Source organism: Aphanomyces astaci (assembly GCF_000520075.1).
Source record: "Aphanomyces astaci strain APO3 unplaced genomic scaffold supercont1.79, whole genome shotgun sequence".
NCBI lineage: Eukaryota > Oomycota > Saprolegniomycetes > Saprolegniales > Verrucalvaceae > Aphanomyces > Aphanomyces astaci.
Window position 1 is genome coordinate 214,356 of NW_009798342.1, and position 27,844 is coordinate 242,199.

Here is a 27,844-nt window from a genome sequence, read left to right on the forward strand (position 1 = left end):
TCGATGGGGTAGTATTCATAATGGATATGGTCTTGTAGGACTCGGTGAACCGACTGCGCGTGGGGTTCATTTACCAAAACTACGTGCCCGAGTTTTGGTGGTTTGAAGTCCTCGAGTTGCTGCGCAAGTTGTTCATGAACGGCCTCGTGATCTTTGTGCACAACAACCCAGTGTTGAAGGCCGTGCTAAGTATCACGTGGAGCATCCTCCTCATGAGCGGCATCCTGTACTACCGGCCGTACGTGGCCTGGAGTAACAACCTCGTGAGCAGCATGACGCAGTTCCAGCTCATTCTGACGCTGTGGGTGGGTCTCGTGCTCGTTCTGAACGCCCAAACGGGGCTGAATCTGCTCAACCAGCAGCAAATTGTCAACATTATGCTCATACTCAACTTTATGGCCGTGGTCGCTACGGGGTACATCATGCTGGACGAAGCGCGGTCCCTGTCCAAGCAGCAGATTGCCATTCAGGAAGCAGAGCGAAAGGATAAGATCCGCCATGCCGTGACCAGACTGTGGCAGAAAGCATACAACCACGCCGTGTACAAAGCCATGCAAACGAACCAGACCGGTCGGACATTCTCCGTGCCAGCGTTCCTCGAAGCGGTGCGACTGCACAAGCTCGAACTGGCCCAAGCTGCCGAGTAAAGATATATATATAGGCCCACAACAATCGCAAGAGTCAAGCACAGCGCTGGACGAGTATATATATATAAATATATTTGTATGATTTTACACCATGTCGGTTTCAAGCTGCAACATGGTCGCAACAATCCTGATTTGCCTCGTCATCAGCGGTGGAATTGAAATCTTGCGGGCGCGGACTACTGGTAGTACCATTTGCTTCAACAGGACCTAAGGAAACCACAGCACATACACAATCCGTTGGGTATGATCATCGTGTACTTATAAGCCATCAATGTCAATCTCGCAGCAGTTCACAATGACAACATCAAGCTACTAGTACGTCCAAGTTGAGTTGGATATAAATGTCCATATCTCGTACAGGAAGTTTCAGGCCAAACTGGCCAGTGTGGCTTCTCCACTGGTCGACTGTGGACGTGTGGACTTTTAAAAACTCAAATGAAGTGCCGTCCACAGCCGCAGAACGCGCTGCTAGCTTGACGCGGTCATATAGTTCAGAGTAGTCTTTTCCATCGGCCATCCGCGCGCATGCTTCGAGGAATTCGCCAAACGTGATGCGCTTCCAGTCGTCACCGTCCCCCAGTGGGTCAAAGATCTATAAAGTAAGTATTGTCGATTTGATATAAACAAATTTGGGGAGGGGGTGCAATCGAATCGCGCCGACCAAACCGATCCACAATCGGTCTGATTGGTTCAATTTCATTGAGAAATGGGTTTTGATTGGCCAATAATTTTGAGCTCTTCTGAAGTAGCCAATCAAATCGATTTAAACGAACGAAATGTCACTCGAAAGCACAATATGTGTGTTGGGTTTTACCCACGGAAAAAACAAACGTACTTCGGTCTCTTTCGATCGCATGAGCGCAATTTTCAAGTCCCGAGCTGGCAACGACTCGTCCGTCAAGTGCACCTCGTCGCATAAACTCGTGAATTCGGCAAAGCTCAGCCGCTTGGCTTTTTCGTTGGTGGTAGGGGGGGTCGTGTCGATCGTGCCAGCAAAAGATGCAAATACTTCCTTGAGCAGGTACAAGTGATCCTTGAAGATCAAGTCCACTTGGGGCGAGTAGAGGCAACTGGGCTGCGCATCCACCGACTTGTGAGTTCGATACGCCTGGCTGTCGTGCCAAGTAGCGTGCGGTTCAATGTGATGCTGCACGAACATGGCAATGGCATCATGGACGGACGTCGCGCGCTTGGATTTGACAAACTTGGACACGGCCAGAAACGCAATCGTCTCGATAAACTGAAAGCGAAATAGACTGCGCCGCGTGTTCCACTTGGTCTAGTCGCCCACATATATAAGGACTATGTATGTACACTAACTGTATATACTAGTACTCCTACTACAATGTACTCGTTCTACCTTAGGCCCCGACGAGCTGGCCGAAATAAAACTCATTTCCACTTCGGCCCGTGTACAAGTGTCTTGGTCGACTACATCGCAGTCGCAAATAAAGTCGAAAAATGCATTCGACCCTAGTGTATACGGATCCGTGCCCCTTTTCAAAGAGTGAGATGGGGGATGATAACGATTCAATAGCACTAAACAATATCGCGATTCACGCTGGTCGTACCCGCTGGTCGCATAGTGCTTGAACACAGCTTTCAACATGGAAAAGTTCTTGGCGAGTAGTTGCTTGGCCTTGTCTAGCTCATTTGGGTCTTTGCTTAGCTTGGGTAACTACACCTCAAGAAGAGAGATGAGGTCTGTCGACAAAAGTTGCTTGTGTAATTGAATGCGTACCCTCGACACAATCCAATCCGACTCGAACGCATTCGATAAATGTTGGGAAGTGTCTTGCTGATAAGTACAAAAGACAGACTTGGAAAACCAGTCGTCGGTTTGCCCTGGCCCGGGAGTTTTCGACCGAGGTTTGCACTTGATATCTGCGAGGATGTCGGTTGCTTCGACTTGGATCATGTTGACTTGACTGGAAGCCGGCATGTCCAGTCCACGACAGAAGTTGCTTATTCCACCCCATATTCGCGGTTGAAACTTCTGCACAATGTGGGCGTCGGTTGTCGAAGCCACTCCGTCGACCACAAAGAAGAATTGCATTGTTCCAGGCGGCACCATCCGATGGATCTCCCATATCGTGGGGTCGTGGGAGCTGGGAAGGGTGTGGTGAGGCGTCCAATAGTCAAACTCGGCTCTCAAAAGGACTTCACTAGGCTTGGTCGAGTGTTGTTTCCACGTGAATCTAAGATACAAGCGTATATTCCAGTCCTCGGTCTCTTGTATACTAGTCAGTATATATTCAATGAGTCTCATGATTCCCAGTACCTGACTTCAGTCCACCGCTCGCATATCCAGCAGTTGCTCCTCTTTTCCCACGCAGGTTTACTGGCAGAGTTGCCCCCAAAACGGGAAAAAATGTGCGCGCTCGCCGGGTCGTTCTGGGCGGCATCTGGAAACACAACCCCATATGCGTCAATGTCAACGTCGTTGCCTCCAATGTGCAGTCCGCGAAGGCTCGAATTGCCCCGCAAAGCGTTGGACACGAGCTGGCAGTCCTTCTCTAGCAGGCGGTTGTGGCTCAAATCCAAGTGGGTCAACACGTTGTTCTCGGCCAGAGTCGTGCACATGGCCCGCAGCGCCTCGGACGACGTCACCGACCCAATCGAGTTCCACGACAGATCCAGCGTTTCCAACCGCACACTACACGCTCACAACGTCCAGTGGTTGGAAACGAGCGAGTGAATGCTTCAGTACTTGAGCTGGAGTCCTTGGGACAGTTTGGTGGCGCCACTGCCGCGCACTTTGTTCCACGAGAGGAAGAGTTCGATTAAAGACGTGTTTTCACACAGGGCGTTGCCAAGCGCCGACGCGCCTTGATGGCCAATGTTGCATCGACTAGGACCGTTGAACACTGGTCAATCGAATCAAACATACTAAGGCCAAGTCGTGGTTTTGTGTACCTGAGGTTGAGTCGAGTTAAATTCCGACTGTCTGCCACCGCCGCCGCCAACACGACGACGCCTCTGTCACCCAACCTGTTGTTTTCCAAATTCTACATAGAGGGAACTTTCAATTGCGTTTTTTCGGCCGTGAAATGTGATCACGCTCACGAGATCCATGAGGGGCGATGACGGGGACGTCAGCAGCGGCGCAATGTGTGCAATGCCCTTGGCGTTGAAATAATTTCGCGACAAGTCGAGTTCGCGCACGCGACTGCGTACGAGGCCGCCGACGATGGTCGAGATGCCGTGGTCGCTAAGTCGGTTGTCCTGGTGGCCACGGTTGACTTTAAGCGATCCATCCTGGTGGTCGTACCTTCAAGTTGATCTTGCAGAGCGACGTAATGTCGCCCAAACTTTCCGACAACGCGAGCAAGAGCGTGTCTCCCATGCTGTACGAACTACACGAGTGCGAGGCATCGCCGCATATACATACAGTTAGTATATCCTAGTAATACTTGAACAGAACTCACACCTGAGATTCAAAATGCCATCTTTGCACGCGAGGGCTTTTTGGATAATGGGTTCGGGAAGAATGCTCGCCCGTTCGCAGTTTTCGTAGTACTTGGACGTTGGTGTGATGGACCTGAGAGCGTTGGATGGTGAACTAGCAGCAGAATGAATAGGATAGCATCCCACGTACCGCAACAGCGTCGGTTGATCCCAAATAATAGAAGCCTCGTCGATTTCACTAGTGCGCCTGCTGGTGTTGTCCATGTCCGAGTCTGGACGGAGTGGCTTGTACTCGTCGTCGTTGCTTTGCCTGGAGTCGACGCGGCTGGTCGCTCTGCTCCTCTCACCTGATATGTCGTGTGTCGTGTCTAGCCTGGATGAAGGGTTCGACTTTGGAAACGGCTCTGCGATCGAGTCGTCGCCATCGGGCTTTTCGATTTGTGTGGAAGACACCAACGGGGCGACCTGATTTTTCTGATAGTGGGGCCTTCGTCGTTCTTTAGTTTGCACAAGTGATGGTGGAAGATGGGGACCACCAATGACAAAGGGTGGAGGCGTTGTCACCGCTTGTGGCGATGCGCGGTCACTGCTGCGTAGGTTCGACGACTTGTTGTGAGTTGGCTTGCCAACCACCAGCTCCATGACGCCAGCGGCGGCGGTGACGGGATTGGCATGTCGCTTACCTGGCTTCTGCCGCTTTCGTGCCGCCGCCGGCACCGACGGTACTGTCGAGAACAGGTCGCACGCGTTGTCGTGGTACGTGTTGGCCTTCCAGTCATGCGTGTAGGCACTGCGGAGGCCCAACTTAATAGCCATCGCACTGGCTTCATCGCTCATGGCTGATGTACTTTTGAGTTTTACAACTCACCGACGGTTTCATGAAACCCTTTGTAAATGAGTATTTATTTGTTGCAAGTATGTAGTCTGCAAGGGTTTTGCCCATTTGGAAAGACAATCGACAATGGGATTGTATGAATCAGAGGACCAAGCGCGGTCTCGCGACAAGGCTTACCGTGGCGGCAGGGCATGGCGTCCGAAGGCCCTCGCCCTGGGGGTAGTCTTCTGCTTCTTTGTGACTGCGCAGTACGTGTCGACGTCATTCTCCTCGCCGGTGACGTTGAACAAGTCGTCGGCGGCAGAAACGTTCACGTCCCTCGTCGTGGAAGTTGTGTACGATGGTGATCGTTCCACATACCCCAAACGAGGGGACGCTGTCACCGTGAACTGTGTACGAGTACGCTGCCAATTTACTTCTCACCGTTGTGACGTCGGTAGATGTTGGAACGCTTGCCTCCACAGGTGCCAAATTTGATTCCAGCTTTGATCGAACCGATACATTCCGATTCAACCTGGGTGTGGGCGAGGTGATCAAAGGATGGGACGAAGGCGTGGCGAAGATGTCGCTGAATGAAACGGCGCGTCTGTACATTCCATCGCAACTGGGCTACGGCGCGTCCGGCGCGGGCGACGTGATTCCACCCAATGCCGACTTGATCTTTGACGTCCACCTCATTGCGATCAACGGCGTGCAAATGAGCCCCAAGGTGTCCATTCAGGAAATCACTCCAGGGGACGGCGAGACCTACCCGTCGGCCGGCGACAAAGTCACTGTGCATTGTAAGGCCGCCAGATATATAATATCCCCAACTTGTTCGCATCTTCACAAGTGACCATCAATCATTAGATGTTGGGACGTTTGTAAGCGGAGACAAATTCGATTCGTCCCGAGATCGTAACAACCCGTTCTCCTTCACGTTGGGGTCCAAGTCGGTGATTCGCGGATGGGAAGAAGGTAGTAGTAGGAGGAGGATGTATGTCATGTCCACCTTTATAACATGTATATCATGTAGGCATTCCGCAACTCAGCATTGGACAAGTGGCGCGGTTGAGTATCCCGTACCAGCTAGCGTACGGAGAGCAAGGGCGTCAGGGGATTCCGCCCAAGGCCGACCTCGTGTTTGAAGTCGAACTGTTGGCAATTGAAAAGGCAAGCCATGTGTAGGGAACAAGCTTCGTACCTTGCGTTACTTTTAGCCCTTGACTAGCCTAATGAACAACAGTATCCTTGACCAAGTTACTTGTTCGCCCCCTCGATCTATTCACGTGCCTGTTCCCCCCCCCCACTCGCGGCAAATTCAATAGGAAACGATGTACAAGATACACAGGTTGGACGGGCTGGACCATATACACCGAGAGTAGACATACTTGTACGATTGCAGTAGGTATTGGTCTTTTTTGTGCAGGCAGAGCGGTGGTCGACTGGGGGCGACATATGCATATAGATGCCTTGGTAGATTGGTTCAATGTGCCCCTGGACACGGGGAACGTACGTACATCAGACCAATGCAGCGATAGCCACAAGAAGCAACTATTTGCACGTCCGCCGACTTCCGAACACCACACGAAAGGATCCAACCACGACAGCCATAATGGTTCCACAACTGGTGGAACCATCTAATAGTAGTTAGTGGATCCAAAACCAAACCGAATGAACACACCCGCCAGACTACTATCAATCTATCGCGCATTCGCGTAACTGCATATATCTTGACGCCCTCCACAACCTTGCGTTGTACAAGTATGAGTCATGCAGACTCTGTGACCTTGCGTCGTCATCTCGAGTCTCCTACAAAAGTACATCAAGGAGCCACTTTCGGTCAGAGCACGTGCTACGATAGACCTAACGTTACATACAGGTCACACAATCTAGTCGAACACATATCTCGCATGTGAGCATACATACATAGACCACTCGTTGCCATCGCGACCTTTGACCTGGCATTTCAATTTGGGGCAAGTGTGAATACCTTTGTAATATAATACAATAGGCTGATTCATTTACACAGGGACAGTTTGGTTCTACAGTATAGTGTATGTCGTTCGTATACATAGATCAAACGAATTTTGATCCTATTGTGTCCCAATAATAATAATAATAGTACTGCAGTAGAAATAATAGAAATACTTGGTCGTTTCAGCCCCCCCAAACACTACTTACTGCTGGATCCTCTACATGGATGGCGCATCCACTGTTGTAAAGCTGCTGCTGCTGCGACGGGTTTTAGTTTTGGTTCAAACGTTATGATGGCACTGCAGACGATTGACTAGTACTGTGGGGGGTTAATAGGGACTGTTTGTGAGGTAACTTTACTAAAGCCACCGGTGGCATATACAACCACTTGAAGTGCTCCGTTCGTACAGTAGGTACCCACCGTAATAGGACAAGATTCGATGATCACTGGAAATCGAGACGACGAATGATCAAGAACATGTCAAGTTTTGCATTTCCTGTCAACTAGCCAACATGAGGTTTGTCTACTTGATTGCACGGCAGCAAATCGACTTGCGGTTGATGTCGTGGTTGATGTTGTAGATCTGAAGGAGCGGCGCAAGGGCAAAGCAAAGCGAGCCGACGACAAACTGGTTGGTTGCAAACGTGAGATTCATGGCGGCGATGGCGGGGTCGCCAACTTGGAGGAACTGCGGCAGGTAAAAGTAACACCCGGAAATGAACAGCAGGTTGCCTGCAAAGTTCACGACGGCCGCGAGAAACCACACACTGACTAGGTCGCCCCATTGGAACGCCGCGCTCAATTCGGACGTGGAAAACCGCGTAAAGTCGGTCAAGATGGACAAGCAAAAGCACAGACACCCACTGATGAAGAGGCTGCAGCCAAGGGACGGATGCGCGTCGTAGTGGACGGGCATGAAGTACAAGCTGCCTACAACAAACTGCGCTGACCCAACGGTGTTCATCATGCTCGACAAGATCGGAGCCCACTGAAGCAGGCCGTGCGAGCTCATGGCTCGACCTGGAACGGCATGGTACACTTCGATACAACTGCCGACAAGAAACGTCAGTGACCCCAACACGAAGCCACGACTGCCAATGGCGTCGCCCATACCTTCGGGGTCTTGCGGTGCATTGAAGAACGGGTAAAACAGGATGGAGCTGACGAGAAACGCAAGCCCGCCAACCCAATACAAGATGCATGGCGTCTTGAACGAGAAGAACACTATCTTGTCCATGACCGTAAGCTGCTTCCGATCGGGGCTTCTCAGGTAGAAGGACGTGGACACTGCTGGGATGAGCACCCTTCGACTGGACAAGGGTGAGTACAGGTCGTCCATGCTCCGGCTGTTGCTACTCCTTGTGATCATCGCACAACCCGATGGCCTTGACGATCCAATCTGATAGAAAAAAACATGGTGTCATTAGAACTGTAGTAATACTACTCATTTTGGAAACATACTAACTGTATCTAACGTAAAAGTCCAATTTAAGGTGCTCGATCCAATTTAAGGTGCACGTGAGTTAGCCAATCAATCCCTACAAAGGCAGTTTTTAACCTAACCGCCCAAAAATATGCAAATGGGTATACAAAGACTAAGCTTAAAATGGTGCACCTTAAATTGGACCGCTTGTTTTAAGCTCTTTTTGGACAAAGTGTAGTGAATGATAATGAATTATAACAGGAATCATATCGCATTCATAACTCCCGAATAGGCCTGGATTTTGGCTTCATGTAACAAATTGTAGCGAGTTACATGTCTTCCACGGCAGCGTCGCTGAAAAAGTGTTCTTAAATTGGACTTTTACGTTACATTTGTATGTACAGTACTTACTGTCGAGTGAAGTATACTACTTACTAGTAATACATACTACTAGTATACGTATAATAGTACTACTATTAATAATACAAACAACCATGTTGTCCTTGTTGCTTTTATGAGATGGATGTTGAGCCGTGGCTGCAGAACACCCGCGTAAAGAATGTGTGGCCGTTGCGCTCCCTCCCGTTGCCTGCGAGTCCATTTGACATCGGAGGTGGTCCATGCGCCAGAGTCGCGTCACGGGTCGTGTCCATGGAGCTGACTGAAATCCTCACAAGTCCATGGAGCGAGAACATGCACCCGCGACGAATATACGTGCACTTCTACGACTCGTGGGCGGACCATGTCCAGCACTTCGTCCAGCATGTACGTTTCCCATCGCGTTGCTTGTCATGAGTACAGACTCTAATGCCACGGATAGTTCAAGGTCAGCTTGGCTGGACATGGCCTGATCCAGATGGAAGCGGACACCGAATCGTCGTACGAGGCCGACGCCGAGTCTGCGGTTGTGGTGGTCGCAGAGCGCAGCTTGCTCAGTCGATGCGAGCTCATGGGTCAATGGTCCCGCGACGACACCGCCATGGCCATCGAGTTGAAATACCAAGCAGCAACGCGAGCCAACAGCGCCAGCCCCATCGTGTACGCCCTGGAACAAGTGGTTACTTCGGCTACGGTTGAAGGTACCTTGTATATATCCAATGAATCCGTAATATATTGAAATATATCGATATTGATCCGTTCAAGGAGTTCCTGCTGCTGCACCTAGTGGACTACCCCACCAAAAGGTATATGAATGATGATACAACTCGATGGCTGCTAATCCCTAGGTAGAAACCCAACAACCGAGGGCTGCGAGGTGTTTGCGAGAGTAAGATTCACTTTTACTCGCCGTTGTCTTGCATTTCAAGCCAAGGCAACATCTACGGCGTCGTGTCGTCGTACACCAAACCAAAACTCTGCGACAACGGTCGTAGAGACTATGAGGTTTATCCTTCATCGTGCTCACGATATACACACCACGAGTACTTGTAGATGACAGTGTCACTGATCGATGAAAGCCGGCCCCTGCGCAGCCAAGCGCTGTACGTGAATGTGTTTGCGGCGACGGTGGAGCTCCTGCCAAATATATTGGTACTACCATTCCATCGACGGAGGGTTGATATATTTCATATACGTCAATGCAGTGCATTGGGGATATCCTACGCATTCACAAGCTCATTTTAAACAAGTACGACCACCACGACGTCGGTACTAGGTACGACGACGAGGATTCCTATTATGTATATAGTCAAGCCCACGACCGACGCGGTGTGCTAGCTCATCTACAGTGTCCGTAAACGCAGTTATTCGCCAAGATCATGACGGCACGTTAAAGCTATTACATGCCGCGACCACTAAACCCACTGTGTTTACATCGAGCGACTACGACCGATGCCTCGCGCTCATGTAATGTATATATATATGTACCAGTTGGGATGGTTCTATATAGCATTGTGTGCTCTACTCAATATTTCCTATAGCGGTTGTTTGTTGAATGAAATCGCCGAACCTTTGAAATGTGATATCAAACTAAGTTTAAGAAGTCTTTTTGGGACAGCATGGATATATTTTTATTAGCGAATCATAATGCAACCTTCATTTGTTTTGGCCAATCATACTGCTTTGTTCGATTTGTTGGCGATTTCAAAACTTGGCAAATATGTTTGATAAGCACAATATTATATTTCATGATAAATATTATATTTTTTCTAGGACCTGGTCCAAGCAAACGTTGGCAGTCGACACGACGTTACCTCCCCGAAACACCAAAGGCTACATTCACTTGGCCCAGTGCAAGAGCTTAGAATCTCGGGATATCGTAGATATTCTCGCAAAAGTGATTCACATCTCCCAACCCGAAAATACCACCACATCTGATTCCGTACGATCAATATATATACATATATATATTGTCCTTTTACCCGAAATTGGAATTTTGTGCTGATTCGCCAAAATCTATCGATCGATCGATTCTTTGTAAAAATGGTCTAGTATTACACTAATTCAATGTTGTACTGGTCGACGAGTGTGACTTGATTGGCTACTTGATTCGTGTCACGAATCAAGTAGCTCTGGGTTTTGATTGGTCGATCGATTGTCAGCCGATTTGGTGTTGCTGATTCGATGGAGCATCCCTCTCCAACTGTCGAATCGTCTTGACCATATATATACTTGGCCACTCACATATGAATCTGTACTCTCGATATTGACCACGACTACCCCTTGTAGGGAACCCTCGACATCAGCGACGGCCATGACGACGAGACTACGATTCCAGTGCACGTCCACGTCGATTGGGCGATGCTGACATCTCGTTGGCTGGTGCCGGCGGCAGCGGCGGGACTCCAGTGGGTCAAATTGCGAGCGGTGGAACTAGAGTTAAAAGACGACGGTGCGATGGCATTTCACTTTCGAGCGTATTCGACCGTGGAAATCTTACCAAACTACCTCTACGAAGTCCGCCATGCGCTCGAGAGGTAGGGATGTGTGATTAATATATTCAAGGTATCCGTTGGTTCAAATCACATGGCGTAGATCCGAGCCACTGAGGCGGAAGCGATCCTCCACGGTGGTGCAGCCCCCACCAACCTCGGCGCATCATCAGCAGCAGCAGCCGTACCCTACTTTAAAGCTAGCCGAGTTGCTAACGCTGCAGGTAACAAGTGAAACAGTGTGTGCTTTATTCACCTATCTATATACATGACTTGTACTATTTCTTAGCCTCCACGCATGGCATATTGTTCAGCGCAAGTTGTCGACGTGTGGGTGTCCGATTTGCCCATTTCCTCGACGTAATTATCAATCTCAATGCTATCATCTTGTAATCGGGGGTGGTTGGTTGTCCACCCAGGCCGGGACCAAGTGCGTTCAGCTGTGTACTTCGTTTGCAAGACAGTTCTGCGAGCGTGGACGCCATTTTACACGGACTACACGCAGTAGTGTTTGCTTTGCTTCGTCATCAACATGTTATTGATTGGAGACGTAGAAAACGTTCTTTACGAGGGTGCATCGTGGTGGTGGTGACAACTCCAAGGCGACTCTGACCAACCGACTGGCGGACCTTGTGCAAAACAAGCAGCACTTGTGGTGCTTATGTACGTACCTTGTGAGAGGCACGGACTTGCGCGTGGCCGTTGTCCAGACCGTTTGGGATGTGTCGTTGGTTGTTTAAGCTCAGAGCGTTGATAATCATATAACTGCAGAGACTTTGCAATATTAATAATAGCGTTATTATGGAATTATATGATAGAGACAGGTGGATGTTATATTTTTATAAAATCAACGCCACGGCTCGACCAAACTTACAGTTCGATTACCTTGTAAATTGTGTACGATTTAGGACATTTCAGGATTCCAAAACGATGTCACATAGTCACCGAAAAAACAAAAGTGTTATTGCAACAATTGGCCTTCTAGGCATTCAACGCTTACAGTACCAATACGAACAGGAAAGTACTAAGCTTTACTACTACGTAGTACGTATTGGCGGTTTCGTGGACAGTTTCGTGGACGGTTTCGTCACACGTGTCATGGTGCGACGACAGCCGTTTCACGTGGTTGGGTGTGGTCGATAGATAGTAAGGGCGATCGCTTGATCGGGATGAGTCACAGCACCAAGAACCTCGGGGAATACCGCAAGATCTACCTCAATGACGCGGCCAAGAATGCCGAGAGCGCGTTTTGCGACAACGTGGTCGTGACCTCCAAGTACACCGCCGTCACGTTCGTGCCCAAGTTTTTGTTTGAGACGTTCCGCAAGTTTGCCAACGCGTACTTTCTCGTCGTGTCCATGATGCAAGTGATTCCGTCCATCAGCAACACCAACGGACTGCCCTCCACCGCCCCCACATTGCTCTTCATCATGGTCATCGACGCCATCTTCGCCGTCCTGGAGGACCGAAAGCGACACATTGCAGACGCCGTGGCCAATTCGAGGGTCACCCGTGCCTTGGCCAAGGAAATCGAGCAGTTCAAGGCCATTGAGTGGAAAGACCTGCGTGTCGGCGATATTGTCAAGTTGAGCAACAGGGACCAAGTGCCTGCTGATCTAGTCATCCTCGCGGTGGCAGAACAGCCGTCAACGCCGCCCACGGGGCTGTGCTACGTGGAAACCAAGAGCTTGGACGGCGAAACCAACATGAAAGTTCGCCAGGCGATACAGTGCACCATGACGAAGTGTCAGTCCCCCGGCTCCCTCTTGGCACTCAAGGGCATGATCCAATGCGAACACCCCAACAACGGCATCAACACGTTCCAAGGCGTGCTGCACCTCGACAGCGGCGACAAGGAGTCCATTGCGCACAAGAGCATCCTTTTACGTGGCTGTACGATCCGCAACACGGACTGGGTGCTTGGTTTGGTGGTCAACACTGGCCAAGACACGAAAATCATGATGAACAACACGAGCACGCCGTCCAAGATGAGCTCCATGGACGTGTCCATCAACCGATACATTGTCGCATTGGTGTGTGTGCTGTTTGTGTGCTGCGCGGTGGGCGCGACTGGCAGCGTGCTGTGGGAAACGAAAAACTCCCACACGTGGTACATCCATGGGAAAACGCCATCGCAGTCGTCGTGGGTGGTCATGTTCTTTTACTTTTTCCTGCTCATGTACCAGTTCATTCCCATCTCGCTGTACGTGTCCATGACCATGGTCAAGCACGTACAGTCGATATTTCTTCAGTGGGACGTACAAATGTATCATGACGACACAGACACGCCCGCGCTCGTGCGCACCATGTCACTCAACGAAGAACTGGGCCAGATTTCGTACATCTTCTCCGACAAAACTGGCACGTTGACGTGCAACATCATGGAGTTCCGCAAGTGCTCCATTGGAGGGGTATCGTATGGCCACGGGACCACCGAAATCGGACTGGCGGCGCAGCAGCGCGCAGCAAATGATGGCTCGTTTTCTGCAATAGCCGAGGAAAAGCATCATTCAACCAAAGCGAAGTGTGTGCCATATGTCAACTTTGACGGGGTCGAGCTGTACGAGCACATGGCAGGGTCGGGTGGCGCTGACCAGAAAGAGCGCATTCACCGGTTCTTTCTGCATTTGGCCATTTGCCACACTGTGATTCCAGAGTATCGCCAGGGCACGACTGAAGTGACGCTGTCGGCGTCATCTCCGGATGAGCAGGCGCTGGTGAGTGGCGCCGCTTTCTTTGGTTACGAGTTTATCAACCGAATGCCAGGCAAGGTGTCAGTTCGAGTGCGGGGCCAGGACGTACAGTACGAATTGCTGGACGTGCTCGAGTTTAGCAGTGCACGAAAGCGCATGTCCACCGTGGTGAAAACTCCCGACGGCGACATCCTCGTGCTGACTAAGGGCGCCGACGTTGTGGTGTTTGAACGGCTCAAAGCTCAGAACGATGCCCAGATGGTGACACACACGACCCAGCACATCAACAGCTTTGCCGCCGAAGGCCTCCGCACGCTCACGATCGCGTCCAAGCAAGTGGACGCGACTTTCTACGGAGAATGGAGCGGACGGTACCACGACGCGCTCAACAACCTCGAAGAAATGGATAAGCAAAAGAGCGAACTGCCCAATGCAATCGACGAGTGCATGGAGGAACTGGAAACAGACCTGGACCTTCTCGGCGCTACGGCCATCGAAGACAAACTTCAGGCTGGCGTTCCGGCTACAATTGCCTCGCTGGCCGAAGCCGGGATCAAGATATGGGTGCTCACGGGCGACAAGGAGGAAACGGCCATCAACATTGGGTTTGCATGCAACTTGCTGCACAGTCGCATGCGACGCGTGGTAATTAACTCGACGCTGTTTGACTCGGCGCAGAAAATCGAGGCTGAGCTGCTGTTGCAAGTGGCTGTGTTGTGCAAAGAGGGTTCATCGGCAGACGAATTCGTGGACGTGGCCCTTGTGATCGACGGCGACAGTTTGATTCACGCGTTGAGGGGGTCCTGTCGGACCGCGTTGTTGGAGTTTTCCCAGCTCTGCAAAGCAGTTATAGCGTGCCGAGTGTCGCCTGGTCAGAAAGCGGAAATGGTCGCTTTGATCAAGGACAACATCCCCGGCGTTCGCACGTTGGCCATAGGAGACGGCGCCAACGACGTTCCGATGATCCAGGAAGCCCACGTGGGGGTGGGTATTTCAGGCCAAGAAGGACTCCAAGCTGTGAACGCCAGCGATTACGCCATCGCCCGCTTCAGCTTTCTAGGCCGGCTCATCCTCGTGCATGGTCGATGGAACTACATGCGAATGTCGCAGCTGGTGCTGTACATGTTTTACAAGAACATTATGCTCACGGCGGCGCAGTACACGTATACGTGGATGAGTGGGTTCTCCGGGCAAAAGTTTTTTTTAGAGTCGATTGTCCAGCTGTACAATGTCCTATTCACGTCGTACCCGATCCTGTGCCTGGCGATCTTGGACCAAGACGTGCATGATACCATGGCCGTGAACTTTCCAAAGCTATACGTGGCTGGCCCCCAAAACGACCTCTTAAACGCATCTGTGTTTTCTGCGTGGGTGGCGTCTGCGTTGGGGGAATCGGTCGCGATTACGCTGACGGTGATGTGGTCGTTTCGGGACTCAAGCCATTCGTCCGAGTCCCCTGGCATGTGGCTCGTGGGCAACGTCGTGTTTTCGCTCGTGATGGTCGTGGTCACGATCAAGTTGACGTTGTTTCAAAACTCGTGGCTAGGCATCAACGTCGTGTTGTACGCGATATCGATCTTGTTGTGGATCTCGATTGCGACCATCGCGTCCAACTGGTACCTTGTGTCGGGATGGCCATGGATGGACATGATGGCCAGCATGTCCTGCTTAGTGCCGTCGTGGTGTTTGCTGCTCTTTGCTCCGATCACGTTTTTGCTGCCAACGTATGTTTGCAAGGCCATGAAAAGCGAGCTCTACCCAGAGTACAACCAACTCGCCATGGAAGTGGCGACGTTTGGTTTGCCGCTGGACCTCCTCACTTGGAACTATGCCCCTTCCGACCGTCGCCAGCGAATGGTGCACCACAAGCCCAATGGCAATGCGAGAAAACTCTCCAGTGTCATTCCAGTGTCCAAGCGCCGAAGCATGACGGTCAAGATCCTATCGAATGACTCGCAACACTCGGGGTTTGCGTTTTCATCGGACAATCAAGCAAGACGAGCAGAAGCACAGTTGGCGATTGGAAAGTATATCCCGCTTAAGGCACATCACACATAAATGTGTGATTGATGATTAATTGTAGTTCACGGCTTAGAAATGATGCACCATGTGATTTCACTTTGGAGTATGCACGGACTTGGCCAACTTATCCTTGTTCCAACTCTGGCTTGAGTTTGAACGACATCTTGTACCTGGTGCTTGGTCAGCTTGCGATGGCGCGGGTCCGTGGATCGACGTGTGAAGTACATGCTGGGGTATTGCAGTAGCTCAGGCAGCGCTTACCCACAGCTCTTCAACTGTGGCGCCCGTAGATTAGGACAAATCAGCATGCGCGAGAGCTCGCATCCACCGACGAACTGACATTCGTAACTAGGTCAGATTCGGCAAGCGCCACTGAAACCACGGTGATTGCCGCGGAGTTGGATTACGTTATGGGAAAACCATACTGTATTCACACGTGGGTTTTGGTATTACCCTAGTATTTTACGTTACAAAATCGGGAGTATATCAACTGTAAAAGTAATGACTGTAATACATGGCGTTAACTACTGTAAGACGAGAGCTAAATCGAATACAGTATGACTGTAGATTGTGCCACCAGGGATGGCACATTCTACCCAGATTAATTAGACAACTGACTGATATCTCTGCTCAATATTCCGGTACCCACGCAAACACTTCCCTTCGAGGAGGTACTTACTTCATTTATAGTATACGCATAATGTATCAACTTGTCAATAAAGTACCCTCAAAGTTCGGACTTACAGTTAGTATAATTGGACCACTTCAACTGTGCTCCTATTATCCGGATTTCCATTGTCGGTTGAAGTGGTCAACACTCATTTGGGATTTTTCTCGGTCGACAATGACGATGTGGGCGATTTTAACGCTGGCTGTGCTTGCGGCCACAGGGGCTGATGGATGCACTGTGATCGCCGTAGGGAAGAAGGCCACAGCGGATGGGTCTGTCATGCTGACACACACCAACGACGCTGGCTTGAACCCTGCGGATTTGCGCATGGTACGCGTTCCTGCGATGAATCACTCGGACGGGGCTGTGCGACACGTCTTCAACTTTCAACGAAATGGGTACCCGCGTCTAGTCACTATGCAACGCGGTCCGCTGTACGAGCCTGTGGATGACCAGCCCCTGTCAGAAATCATCGGACAAATCCCTCAAGTGCCGTACACACATGGATACTTCGACCACGACTATGGCATGATCAACGACGTCCAACTGAGCATTGCCGAGAGCACGTGCGCCGCCAAAACTGTGGGGTGGCCCAAGTCGCTGCATTATGGCCACAACTTGTTTGGCATTGAGGAGCTGTCGAAAGTGGCGTTGGAGCGATGCGACAGTGCTCGGTGCGCCATCAAACTTATGGGGGACTTGGCCGAAACCCATGGCTTTTTCGGGGAATATGGCAAGAATCAGCGCGCGAACTACGGAAGCTCGTCGGAAGCGCTGGGCATTTCCGACAAGTATGGCGAATCGTGGATCTTCCACATCTTGACCGGTCCCAACAACAGCAGCGCCGTGTGGGCGGCCCAGCGCGTGCCCGACGAGGATATGGCCGTGGTGGCCAACTCGTTTGTCATCCGTACGCTCAACCTGGACGACTCGGACCATTTCATGGCGTCGGCCAACGTGGAATCGTTCGCGAGGGACATGGGATGGTGGGATCCGGCGACCGGACCGTTCGACTTTTCCGCCGCGTACTCGTGGGCCAAGCCAGGACCGACCAAGCCTCTGTACGGCGGTCGACGCATCTGGCGCATTTACGACGTGTTTGCGCCCTCCAAGCACTTCGACGCGACCTTGGGCCAGCACCCGCAAGTGAAAACGTACCCGTTTTCCGTCACGCCGGACGAGAAGGTCACCCCGAAGCGGCTCATGGACATCATGCGCGACCACTACGAAGGCACTCCGTACGACATGACAAAGGACGCGGCGTCGGGGCCGTTTGGCAGTCCCGTGCGGTTCGGCGGATCCAACAAGGGCGTGGACGGCGGCTGGGAGCGCTCCATCTCAATGCATCGCACGACGCACAGCTTTGTGCTGCAGGCACGAGGACACCTCCCGGACGACGTCGGCGGCGTCGCTTGGTACTCCCTCGGTGCGCCCCACGGGTCGGTGTACGCGCCGTTCTCGTGTGCCCAGCACAGCGTGCCATCTTCGTACTTGGTGTCGCGGCGGCACCAATTTGACACAGCGGGCGCGTGGTGGGCGTTTCAATTCGTCAACAACTGGAGCAATCTGCGGTACGACTTGATGCACAAGCACATCCAGCCAGTGCTGGACCAGATCCAGGACGAAGCCATTGCGCTCGAGGCAGCCACGGTCGTGGAGGTAGCAAACATGACGGACACCCGAGCCCGCGTCGACTTTATCGAGCGCCGCAACAACGAATTCGCCCAGAAGATGGTGGATCGGTGGTGGAGTCTGGCGTTTACCCTCGTGGGCAAGTTCAACGACGGGTATGTGATCGACGGCGACCGGTCGGGGGACATGCATGTGCCGGGGTACCCTGCATGGTGGCTCCAGTCGACCAACTACGCCGCGTGGCCGGCCAAGGACGCGTACAATCCGCCGCAGGAGGCGCTGCAAAGCAATGCGATGGCCACGTCGCTCACGTTTACGATCGTGTCGGCATTCAGCTATTTTACCATTTTCGCAGTGGGGCTCATGGTGGGCGTGCTGTACTTGAAGCATCGCACCCGATCGCGAGAGTACCATCGTCTGGTGTAGAGCATCGTGTAGAATTTTGAGATTATTTCGACTATAGTGGTGATACTAGTACATATGAGTGTAAGCTGCTCGCATTCGAATGCTGGATTTGTCCAAGTCCTGCACCTACGACTGAAACTTGATGAAGGGAAGCTCGCATTCGAATGCTGGATTTGTCGAAGCCCTGCACCTACGACTGAAACTAAGCTCGCATTCGAATGCTGGATTTGTCGAAGTCCTGTACCTACGACTGAAACAGGGATTGACACAAGGCATCTTTTGAAATATGCATGGAACGACGATATATATAACAAAGAAATATATATATATGGTTATGTTAGGCAATGGATGCAACAGTCCGACAAATACGCCGTTAGCTTGTACAAGACTGTCCTATTAATAGTTATCGGATCTTGTATTTGTGGTAGTCGTGCACTGTCTGCAACCAACCTTGAAATATATATCGACAGATACAAATATTTCATTAGATCGATAATAAATCAATACAATTACGCTAGTACCATTTATATTGGTTGCAGCAAATATATCAAACTATTAGGCTACGTATATGTACACGGCAGCGAGACTTCGCGAGGCGGCGGGTGGAGTGGCCGAGTCTGCATGTTCTAGTTGTTGTGGGGCCAGACGAATGTACTCCTTGTCCACGAGGATGTCTAGGTTCTGCTGCAAGAAGGCTGGTGTCGGGACAAATTGCATGGCCAGCATCTGAGCCGACTCCGAGAGGAGGTTGGCAAATGTGGACTCGCGCCGGGCTTTCATGATGCGCACGATCGCAGCTTGCATTGTCATCTTGCGGTCATCGGACAATTCGTGCGACGTCGCGGCCGCTTTAGCTTTTGGCGCACTCAATTGCGTATACTTTGGCAATACCTACTTTTCGTGATGAATATATATAAATATATATATATAAAGATATGACGGAAACTACCTTCAAATGCGATCGTTTCGACGTAAACATCGTGTTGAGCGAATACGACAAAGCCTCGGCCGAGGTCCCATCGTGTTGGTTGTTGGCACTGAATAGTTTGAGCTACAGGGTACATATAAAATATACTATCGTAATATATATATATATATATATTGTGTTTACCTTGACGAGGGGTTGCATGTGGTACTGAATGTCTGTTTTCGAGAACCCCGTGAGGGTTGTCAATTCGTTTACAGAGCACGAGTCTCGGGTATTGTACTAGGACTCCACGTCAAATATCTCATAGAAATAGCAGCGTCCTTACCAAGAGTAGCATGACCAGTTGGTGGTAGTTGGCGTGGACTTCAAACGAGCGAGACGGCAACACCATGCGCAGCACCCCGTGGGACATGTGGTGCACCCAGTGCAGCCGTCGTCCAGTGCTCTGCGTGCCGTAGAAAGTTGCGTACAGGTGCACCTGTTGCTGGCACACGGCGGGTAGCTTTAACTCGATGTCTTGCGTCGGCGTCGGAATTGGCCACACGCCAGCAGTGAGCACATCGAACCAACACTCCACCGTCGACGACCCAAGTTGGTCACGTTCTTCCTTCCATATCTTGTATGCCAAATGTGCGTTCTACAGCAAACACAACCATAATAAAATAAAGAATTCAAATTGTCCAATCCTATATACAAAAAAACGTACGGTGCTAATGATTTTGTCTGAAAACATTTTCTGGAGCTTGGACACAAACTCACATCCACAAATGTCCCTCAGCTTTTGAATTAGAGACAGCTCCACGTCCATTGACATGGCTCCGCCTACGACCGTTTATCAATATATATATAATATATATATATATATATAGACCTTGAATCAACCGTTTCGACAAGAGCTTGGAATACATGGCTTTGAACACGTCCTTGTCGTCTAACAGGCAAAACACAACGCCGACGTACTCGACGCGCTTCTCAATGCACTCGTCACTCGCGTACTTGGCCGACTGGGTCATCAACACGTGTGTGTACTTGGCCAGTAGCTCGGGCAGCGACGGGTGCGAATTTGTAAATGATCGGCACGCCTATACAAGCAACTTGGTCACACATACTACCTCTATGTTAGCTCCAATAATATTATCACGGGTACAACAAAAGCAGCATTGTCAAAAGAGGGTATATATATACGCAACCGGAGGGATTTTGTACAGGTAGGTATCCGTAAAACATGCCAATTTGAATGAACAACCCGCAAACCACGTGGAACTGTCAGTCCATTCTCCCTCTCGAACACTTTACTCCAGCATATAGTCCATATAACTATTATGAATTTGCAACAAATATCCCATTTTCAGCGCGATTCGTAACACCGATCCCAAAATTCGCCTCGCACCTTTCATTGGTTTTTCCCATTCCACTAAAAGTACCAAGTACAAAAGATAAAATTTAAATGTAGCCAATCAGCGACGAGTTTGCCCATCCTTTTACACAAGTGACCAATGGGAGCGATTCATGATCGGGTTGGTCGATATATTTGAACGGGGCCTCGAAATTCACTCCATCCTACTGTATCATATACAGGTCGTACTTGATCCAACGCCGTGCGCATGAGCGGATCCAAGCCAAAGGCGCGCTTGGCCACGTCATAAAACTGGTCCCGGACGGCCACCAGCGCTTCAATGTACTCTTCCGGGTGGCGCATCGTGTCGTGGTGCTCGAACTGCTTGACCACTGCCATACCACTTCGCTCGACGAACGTTTTGAAAATATTCTAGTTACCCCGTCATTCGTAAATATATTTATATATATATACTTTGGTGTTGTCGAAATTCACAAACGCTACTAGTAAGTATTGTCGACGCGATTCGAAATAGGCTAAATCGGTCAAACCAATCAAAACCCAAAACACGATTCAATAACGGACCAATCAAACTCACTCTTCAACCATTCACCATCGAATTCGTGTATGGCTTCAATTAGTGTCAAGAATATCACCACAGGACCATCAACATATTCCGTACACAAAGCCAACTGGGTGGATTTGGCACAAAAACCACCAAATGTGGTATTTTAACTCAAATGACAATCAATACTAGTAGTCCTCATCATGGATCCACGGAATTGAATGAAAACAATATCAAATGGGCAACGCTATTGTGAATTCGCAATAAACTTGCAAAATTCGCACTATTTATCTAGTCAATCTTGAATCACGCTGGAGTTGTGATTGGTTGAATATATGTTTCTGTAAGAGCCAATCAAATCCACTCAACATTGAATTCGCCAATAGCGTCGATAAATCGTGATTCGATTCGACGGGGTCTGGAAATAATTCGTACCGAATATACCACAATATATAGAATGAACAAAAATACATCGACACTATGGACTTCAGCAACGAACGTACTGTACGTGTACCTTCAGCGTCACAAGGGCGTGGGGAGTAGGCAGTTCGGAAAACAGCCCAAACAATCGACGCAAGTGTTGGGTCTGGTTGGACTCGAAGAAGGCTTCGGCGTGGTCGCACAGGCGCTCTGTGTGTGCTTCCACGAGCACCCTGCAGCACGTCTGTCGCGTCTGCTGCACGGTGCTATATATATATATATATATATAGATAAGTTGACAATTCAAACATGTGAAGTTCATGACTAGAGCAGATGGGGCACACGTACATGCGGTGCATCTTGCCGTCGCAGCGGCGCTCTTCATGGCGGCACAGGGTTTCCACTAGCACGAGGTAATCTGCAATGGACACCCGCTCCAACAGGTCTTGTGCCAACGCTGCGTAAAACCGTGTAGCATCCTAATATATATATATTATATGGATTGTTGTGTTTTCTATTATTTATTCTAAACTGGAGCGACACATTGTGAAGTCGATTCGAAATTGGAGTGGGGACTCAATCGAATGAGCAGAATAACCAAATCGACAGACAATCGATATACGACCAATCAAAACCCAGAACAAAATTCAAGTAGCCAATCAAATCATCCACTATTCGATTAATGCAACATCGAATTAGTGTGTTAATGAAATTAGTGTGACACTGGACAATCTTTACATACAAAAGTCAGTACAATGTACTATATCGATTTGGTGAATCAGCACGAAAGTCCAAATTCTGGGTAAAAGGACAATATATAAATGTAGAGCATGAATCGACACAACCAAATGCATGTACAGAAGTATCATTGGCAGTAGAATTGAGCCAATCAGGTTGAAGGAAATCATGATCTAATTCGCGGATGACTTTATAATTAGTGTAACACAGGACAGGATATTTTACATACAAAATTCAACACAAAGTACTATCTATTTGGTAAATCAGGACAAAAGAAAGTAGAAATTAGTAAAGAATTCGAAAATCAAAGTCCAAATCGGGTACAACCATAATACTGTACATATTGCATCAAATAACGACATGGAATAATGAACATCCAATGTACCGCCAGAAACGGAACTTCCAAGTCTTCGCGGTACAGCTTGAGCGGGTCTTGCTTGTTTAAACCGAGCACGACAAAGATCTACGGAATACCATGCGGTTGATGTGTACATGATGAAAGTCGTCGACCTGAACAGTTGACGCAATGAGGTCGCCGTGCTCGAATTGGTCGCCTTCGCTTTCCCTGTCTCGCTGGAACAGGTGCAAGACGGACGCGATGACGCGGTCCTTGAGCCTGGCATACAGCACATCCCTCCAAATCCGCAATGCCAGCTGCACTTGGATGAACACGGGCAAAAGAGTCATGGGAAAAAGTACCTCTGGAATGGGGTACACGCCCTGAATCGGCGCCTGGCCGTACTCCGAGTGCGCATATCGAATCCAATACCGATTCAAGTAGCAAAACAACTCGGACACGTACGACGTGCCAGTCGAAAACATGTTGAAATGCGAGCAATATTGACCCAAGAACTCGGCTTCCCCATGCTCGGCACTCAGCACCTTCAAAATGATGTCAGAAATGCCACCTCCTGGAGGGGTCTGTACCTCTGCGATGTTCTCCACGCGTTGAACAAGGACATCGCGCAGGTGTTGGAACAATGTTTCGGCCTGGGGAGTCCCAGGGTTGGTGCAGATGTTGTACACGCCGCGGTAGACACTCTGCCACTTGTCGTACGAAAACGGGTCGTGGCATCCGCTGACTAGCACCTCCACCGACGGCTCTATTTCTCTCCAGACAATATCGAAATCCACCTAGTTGCATGCATGCCATGGTAAGCGCATCTGGCAGACCTGTCGACGACGTACATGCTTGGACGCGAGCAATGACATGACCCTCGGCACTTGTATCTTCGAAGGTTTTGGGGTTTGCAGTGTTAGCTGGATGCCCTATCCGGAAATGATTATCCGGAAAATGAACAACTATTTCTGCAATTTTATCCAATCAAAAGCACGCAATCGCACTTTCTTCGTTCATTTTTCATTTATACTGTGCAATTTAGTTGTAAATAATTTTGAATGATTTGGCCAATAACGTTACGTCAAGTATCGACGTCCAACGACAGGCAAAGGTCGTCGTCATGCAGCGGTACAAGGTGACTGTGGAGTACCTGGGCAGTGCATTCAACGGCTTTCAAGCGCAGGTTGAAGCTCCCACCGTCCAAGTGGAACTGGAGAAAGCACTAAGGCGACTGGTGGGTGCTGGAAACGCATCCCGAGTCGTGGTATCCAGTCGCACCGACGCAGGGGTGCACGCGATGGTCCGTCCCACTTCACCGTGCCACGAGCTTACGATGCCAGTAGGGAAATGTGTGCCACGTAGATCTCCAGAGGATGCACCGATGGGCACGAACAAGCACACCATCTCACGACGCCACCACTTGCAGCGACGAAGAACCTCCCCATTCCCCAGAAGTCGTGCGCAATGCGATGAATTCGTTCCTGCGCGACCATAAGCAACCCATCGTTGTTCGACAAGTTGAAGCCGTGTCCATGGACTTTCACTCGAGGTTCCATGCTCGCGGACGGGACTACTTGTACCAGATCTACGCGCCTCGGGAGCTCGTTCACGATCGACACAGCGCCAAGCGATCGCTCCCGTCCGCCCTGTTCACGCGAGACACGGCGTGGCATGTGCCGGTGCCCCTGGACATCCAAGCCATGTCGGAAGCCTGTGAGTACTTTGTGGGGAAGCACGACTTTACCAGTTTCCGGGGCGTCAAGTGTCAAGCGTTGACGCCAGTGAAAACCCTCGATCATGTGGGCGTGGAGGTGGTGTCGTTGCCAGATACGTATCCGTTCGGCCAAGAGTTGCAACTGATCAACGTCGAAGTGTCCGCGCCATCCTTCTTGTATCACATGGTGCGCAACATCGTGGGGGCGTTGGTGGAGGTCGGGCGCCACAAGCTCAAGCCACAAGACATTGAGCGCATTCTGCACGGGAAAAGTCGCCAGCTGGCCCCCCGTATGGCCCCAGCCCATGGATTGTACTTGAAACATGTAAAATATGACATGTAGACGACCAGTTTATTACACTGTTTACACCTGTATTATTTCACAATTATCAATTGTCCACCGACAGACAGCACATGTGAAATAATACGTCATAATCACTTTGAATTCTGCCATCGTCAACCAACAACCTGGCACGCAACCTGCCGTACGCAACTCGATTGTAGAAGCTGTAGTTCCACCACCGCAACCATCTCCTTCATCATGGACGACCGGTGTACAACTATAACGAGGGCGGTTGTGCGGCGAAATGTGCCGACTACTTCTAGTATTACTACAGTAGTAACACCACCAAACAAAATGAAGTTCCTATATATCTTCTACCACTCGCCGTTGAGGATGGGACTGGTCACGACCTGCGTGCCCGTCTTGGCGTCCCACGTCGCTCGTGCTGCGTCGGAGTGGGCCAATGCAAGACCAACTTGCGAGAAACATACAAACCCCAATAGGTCACCCATGGTGACGCCACGTCGTTCGTACAACGCATGGAAACACAATCTTGATGGCGATGTGGTTTGAAATGGATGTCCCCCAGAAGCACGTCTATGGCCATCCCTTGCTGCTACAAGAGCTCATCGTATCTACATTTTGAATGGTCATATTTATAGTTTGCTGCCGGTTGAGTGCCTATTTTGGGCGGGTTCGAGTGTCGCTGCCAGCCACTTCGTCGTCGGTCCAAATCTCTTTCATATATTGAAGGGCGATTTGTCCTAATTGCTGATTCAAGGCTTCTGCAGGTCATCACTAAGTAGATTCACAGGACGTTTGCGGTTGTATCTGACCTTTTGGAAAGGGTATGTTTTCATGAGGCATAGGTTATCTTCGTCAACTTTCCCTGGGCAAACGACACAGGATGGACAGGTCAAGTCCACGTGCAGATAAGGTGGTAGTGGACACGTACGCATGCTTACCCTATGTCGCTCATCTTCCTCCGCTGGCTGGAGCAGATCACTCAGTGCCACATCTGGTCGTGGAAGCTGCTCCCGTTTGAAAAGGCAGCATCATGGGCAATGTAGCCAATAGAATTGCAGGTCGATGAATCACGCAAAATACCAAATTAACGACGAAAATATCGCAAATTACAGTTGATGGTTCGACAGAAATTCAATGCAAATTAAGCAAATTTTGCTTGGGATTTGAAGTATAAGAGGAAACGCTCGCTACCCGGTATGGACGAGAACCTCTCCGCCACCGACCTGCCGCACAAATCGTACTGCCCGTCCAAGTCCACCCTGTACGTGTCCATGCTTCCGTATGCGTACACGAACAACGATGTCGCCCAGCTGTTCACTGGGTATGGGAAGATTGCTCGGGTGACGCTTTTGCGCCACAAGGACACTCGCGCGAGTCGCGGCGTGGCCTTTGTGCAGTTTTCGCAGCCTGAAGACTGCGAGAAAGCATGCAAAGCCATGCAAGGTGCCAAGGTGGAGTTAATGACGTTAAGTTGCTCCATCTCCAACGACAACGGCCGGTCAGGCGACTTTATCAAGAAACGCAAGTACTCATCCAAGAAAGTGTGCTTCGAGTGCACCGAGGCGGGCCATTACTCGTACGACTGTCCCCGCAACATGCTGGGGGCTCGCGAAAAGCCCAAGCCCAAGAAGAGCTCCAAGCGACGGACCAAGTTTGAGCACGGAGAAGCCGCCGACTACTTCGACCACACACAGGACGACCACAGGTAACCAACCACCCACCGACCATGTTGCGTGGTCACTAATGCAAGGATCTGTAGTGACATTGGCAATGTGGGAGTAGCCGCCCTCGCCTACCAATCCAAGCCAGTTCACGGCGGCAGCCACCATCCCACTGATAGCAGCGCCCCCCCGCGCCGCCAGGTGAAGAAGGACCCGTACTTTAGTGACGAAGACGAGTCCCGTTAGGCGGAGGATAGCTCGTATACTATTTAACGTGAAGAAGACATTAATAATAAATGCCATAGTTTAGTCGAGTCCACTCGTCCGAGACCCCCACAACTACGACATTGTCTTGGCAACGTTGTTCAAATGTACTGGATGCTATATCTCCGAGGATCCCGTCCAATATGTTTTTCGGTTTAGATGGCAAACCAACTTGCTGGCTCTTGCCTAGATCTAGTTCATTATCGACATGCGGGGGTTCTAGGGAGAAGCGCTCGACTTCCTCGACGGCGATCCCATCCCCCCGACTACGTTTCTGACGCGCCCAAGGTGAAGGCTGCCTATCGTCTCTTTGGTATTGGATCATCATTGTCACCACGACGATTGTGATGACGTGGATCCACCACCAAGGATGTCAAGTCGACAACGACAGGGATATGCTGTGAGCCGAAGTCAACATGGGCGTATTGGGCCTGGACCTCCTTGCCGCACCTCCGAAAGCGGTGAATGGATGCGGTGATCGAGGAATGACGGCCATCATATGACCGGCGTTGGCCCTCTGAGCGCCTTCCAGCAAGAACCCGACCGATGTTGTCCAGATTCAGCTGCACGTACCGTTCGCACACATGCTTGGGCCGATCTATCATGTTCTGATCGACCACGATATGACCAGCTTCAGCAGGTCGTTTAACCAACTCCCTCCGATTACCATGTATGTACAGCACAACACATATACAATGATATCGAACCTGATCCTACAACTTGGAGTACTGGAGTATCCACGATGCTGCTAAGGCCATGCAATGTCATGGAGTGACCACGGGAATACATTAAAATATAATCTAGACAATCTGTTTTTCGTAGTGTTGTCGTCAAAAGGTAATCTATATTTACAATTATTAATGAAACACGAGCAACGAATAAATATAACATACTATTTTGAAAGGCCCTGGGATTACTATATATATATATATATATACATGCCGCTAGAAGTGTATCGAGGAGCGTTCTGCATGATGTACGTGCGTGTCAACCACCTTTATCGTGA

The 27,844-nt window shown here is 50.1% G+C and overlaps 10 protein-coding genes across 19 annotated transcripts in view; 7 read left to right on the plus strand and 3 right to left on the minus strand.

Moving 5' to 3' along the window:
- The window catches only part of H257_16069 (hypothetical protein), a gene marked incomplete at its 5' end in the record, with an annotated part of 31,477 nt that extends 30,429 nt beyond the window's left edge, over positions 1–1,048 (plus strand). Inside the window, one exon of the mRNA XM_009844389.1 lies at positions 39–1,048. Coding sequence (XP_009842691.1) covers positions 39–647 — 609 coding nt within the window. The 3' untranslated portion in view covers positions 648–1,048. The remainder of the gene's footprint in view (positions 1–38) is intronic.
- Positions 891–4,908, minus strand: H257_16070 (hypothetical protein). Its single transcript, XM_009844390.1, has 12 exons — positions 4,246–4,908; positions 4,078–4,188; positions 3,919–4,003; positions 3,714–3,872; positions 3,564–3,655; positions 3,358–3,498; positions 2,929–3,303; positions 2,389–2,845; positions 2,219–2,325; positions 2,008–2,143; positions 1,483–1,926; positions 891–1,239 (listed from the first exon to the last, which is right to left on the minus strand). The coding sequence occupies exons 1-12, from the start codon at positions 4,890–4,892 to the stop codon at positions 952–954; spliced, it is 3,042 nt and encodes a 1,013-aa protein (XP_009842692.1). The 5' UTR covers positions 4,893–4,908; the 3' UTR covers positions 891–951.
- An 88-nt stretch (positions 4,909–4,996) lies between these two features.
- On the plus strand, positions 4,997–6,129 carry H257_16071 (hypothetical protein). The gene is made up of 4 exons (XM_009844391.1): positions 4,997–5,281; positions 5,331–5,672; positions 5,740–5,847; positions 5,906–6,129. Exons 1-4 carry the CDS (start codon positions 5,017–5,019, stop codon positions 6,055–6,057), a joined length of 867 nt encoding a protein of 288 aa, XP_009842693.1. The 5' UTR covers positions 4,997–5,016; the 3' UTR covers positions 6,058–6,129.
- Positions 6,130–7,302: 1,173 nt separating this feature from the next.
- H257_16072 (hypothetical protein) lies at positions 7,303–8,261 on the minus strand. The gene has a single exon (XM_009844392.1). The coding sequence runs from the start codon at positions 8,214–8,216 to the stop codon at positions 7,371–7,373; it is 846 nt and encodes a 281-aa protein (XP_009842694.1). The 5' UTR covers positions 8,217–8,261; the 3' UTR covers positions 7,303–7,370.
- A 505-nt stretch (positions 8,262–8,766) lies between these two features.
- On the plus strand, positions 8,767–11,947 carry H257_16073 (hypothetical protein). 10 transcript variants are annotated; one of them, XM_009844401.1, is made up of 14 exons: positions 8,767–9,035; positions 9,091–9,349; positions 9,414–9,454; positions 9,501–9,653; positions 9,702–9,800; positions 9,854–9,924; positions 9,987–10,115; positions 10,422–10,590; positions 10,938–11,100; positions 11,167–11,185; positions 11,244–11,364; positions 11,430–11,500; positions 11,560–11,644; positions 11,695–11,919. In XM_009844401.1, exons 1-14 carry the CDS (start codon positions 8,790–8,792, stop codon positions 11,878–11,880), a joined length of 1,812 nt encoding a protein of 603 aa, XP_009842703.1. In that variant the 5' UTR covers positions 8,767–8,789; the 3' UTR covers positions 11,881–11,919. The 10 variants fall into 10 exon arrangements, with proteins under 10 accessions (XP_009842703.1, XP_009842702.1, XP_009842698.1 ...); XM_009844400.1 differs by having other exon boundaries at positions 10,938–11,185; XM_009844396.1 differs by having other exon boundaries at positions 11,560–11,919.
- A 318-nt stretch (positions 11,948–12,265) lies between these two features.
- On the plus strand, positions 12,266–16,054 carry H257_16074 (hypothetical protein). Its single transcript, XM_009844403.1, has one exon. The coding sequence runs from the start codon at positions 12,310–12,312 to the stop codon at positions 15,889–15,891; it is 3,582 nt and encodes a 1,193-aa protein (XP_009842705.1). The 5' UTR covers positions 12,266–12,309; the 3' UTR covers positions 15,892–16,054.
- A 627-nt stretch (positions 16,055–16,681) lies between these two features.
- On the plus strand, positions 16,682–18,686 carry H257_16075 (hypothetical protein). The gene has a single exon (XM_009844404.1). It carries the CDS (start codon positions 16,700–16,702, stop codon positions 18,581–18,583), a length of 1,884 nt encoding a protein of 627 aa, XP_009842706.1. The 5' UTR covers positions 16,682–16,699; the 3' UTR covers positions 18,584–18,686.
- Positions 18,687–19,050: 364 nt separating this feature from the next.
- Positions 19,051–23,791, minus strand: H257_16076 (hypothetical protein). Its single transcript, XM_009844405.1, has 14 exons — positions 23,738–23,791; positions 23,477–23,683; positions 23,249–23,431; positions 23,060–23,203; positions 22,935–23,012; positions 22,160–22,290; positions 21,906–22,077; positions 21,076–21,258; positions 20,362–20,572; positions 20,197–20,312; positions 19,816–20,127; positions 19,674–19,769; positions 19,512–19,613; positions 19,051–19,453 (listed from the first exon to the last, which is right to left on the minus strand). The coding sequence occupies exons 1-14, from the start codon at positions 23,759–23,761 to the stop codon at positions 19,118–19,120; spliced, it is 2,295 nt and encodes a 764-aa protein (XP_009842707.1). The 5' UTR covers positions 23,762–23,791; the 3' UTR covers positions 19,051–19,117.
- Positions 23,792–23,988: 197 nt separating this feature from the next.
- Positions 23,989–24,946, plus strand: H257_16077 (tRNA pseudouridine(38-40) synthase; the record flags this gene model as incomplete). Its single annotated transcript, XM_009844406.1, has 2 exons — positions 23,989–24,189; positions 24,233–24,946. Exons 1-2 carry the CDS (start codon positions 24,010–24,012, stop codon positions 24,944–24,946), a joined length of 894 nt encoding a protein of 297 aa, XP_009842708.1. The 5' UTR covers positions 23,989–24,009.
- Positions 24,947–26,095: 1,149 nt separating this feature from the next.
- Positions 26,096–26,893, plus strand: H257_16078 (hypothetical protein). The gene is made up of 2 exons (XM_009844407.1): positions 26,096–26,618; positions 26,673–26,893. Exons 1-2 carry the CDS (start codon positions 26,110–26,112, stop codon positions 26,818–26,820), a joined length of 657 nt encoding a protein of 218 aa, XP_009842709.1. The 5' UTR covers positions 26,096–26,109; the 3' UTR covers positions 26,821–26,893.
- Positions 26,894–27,844: the final 951 nt, after the last annotated feature.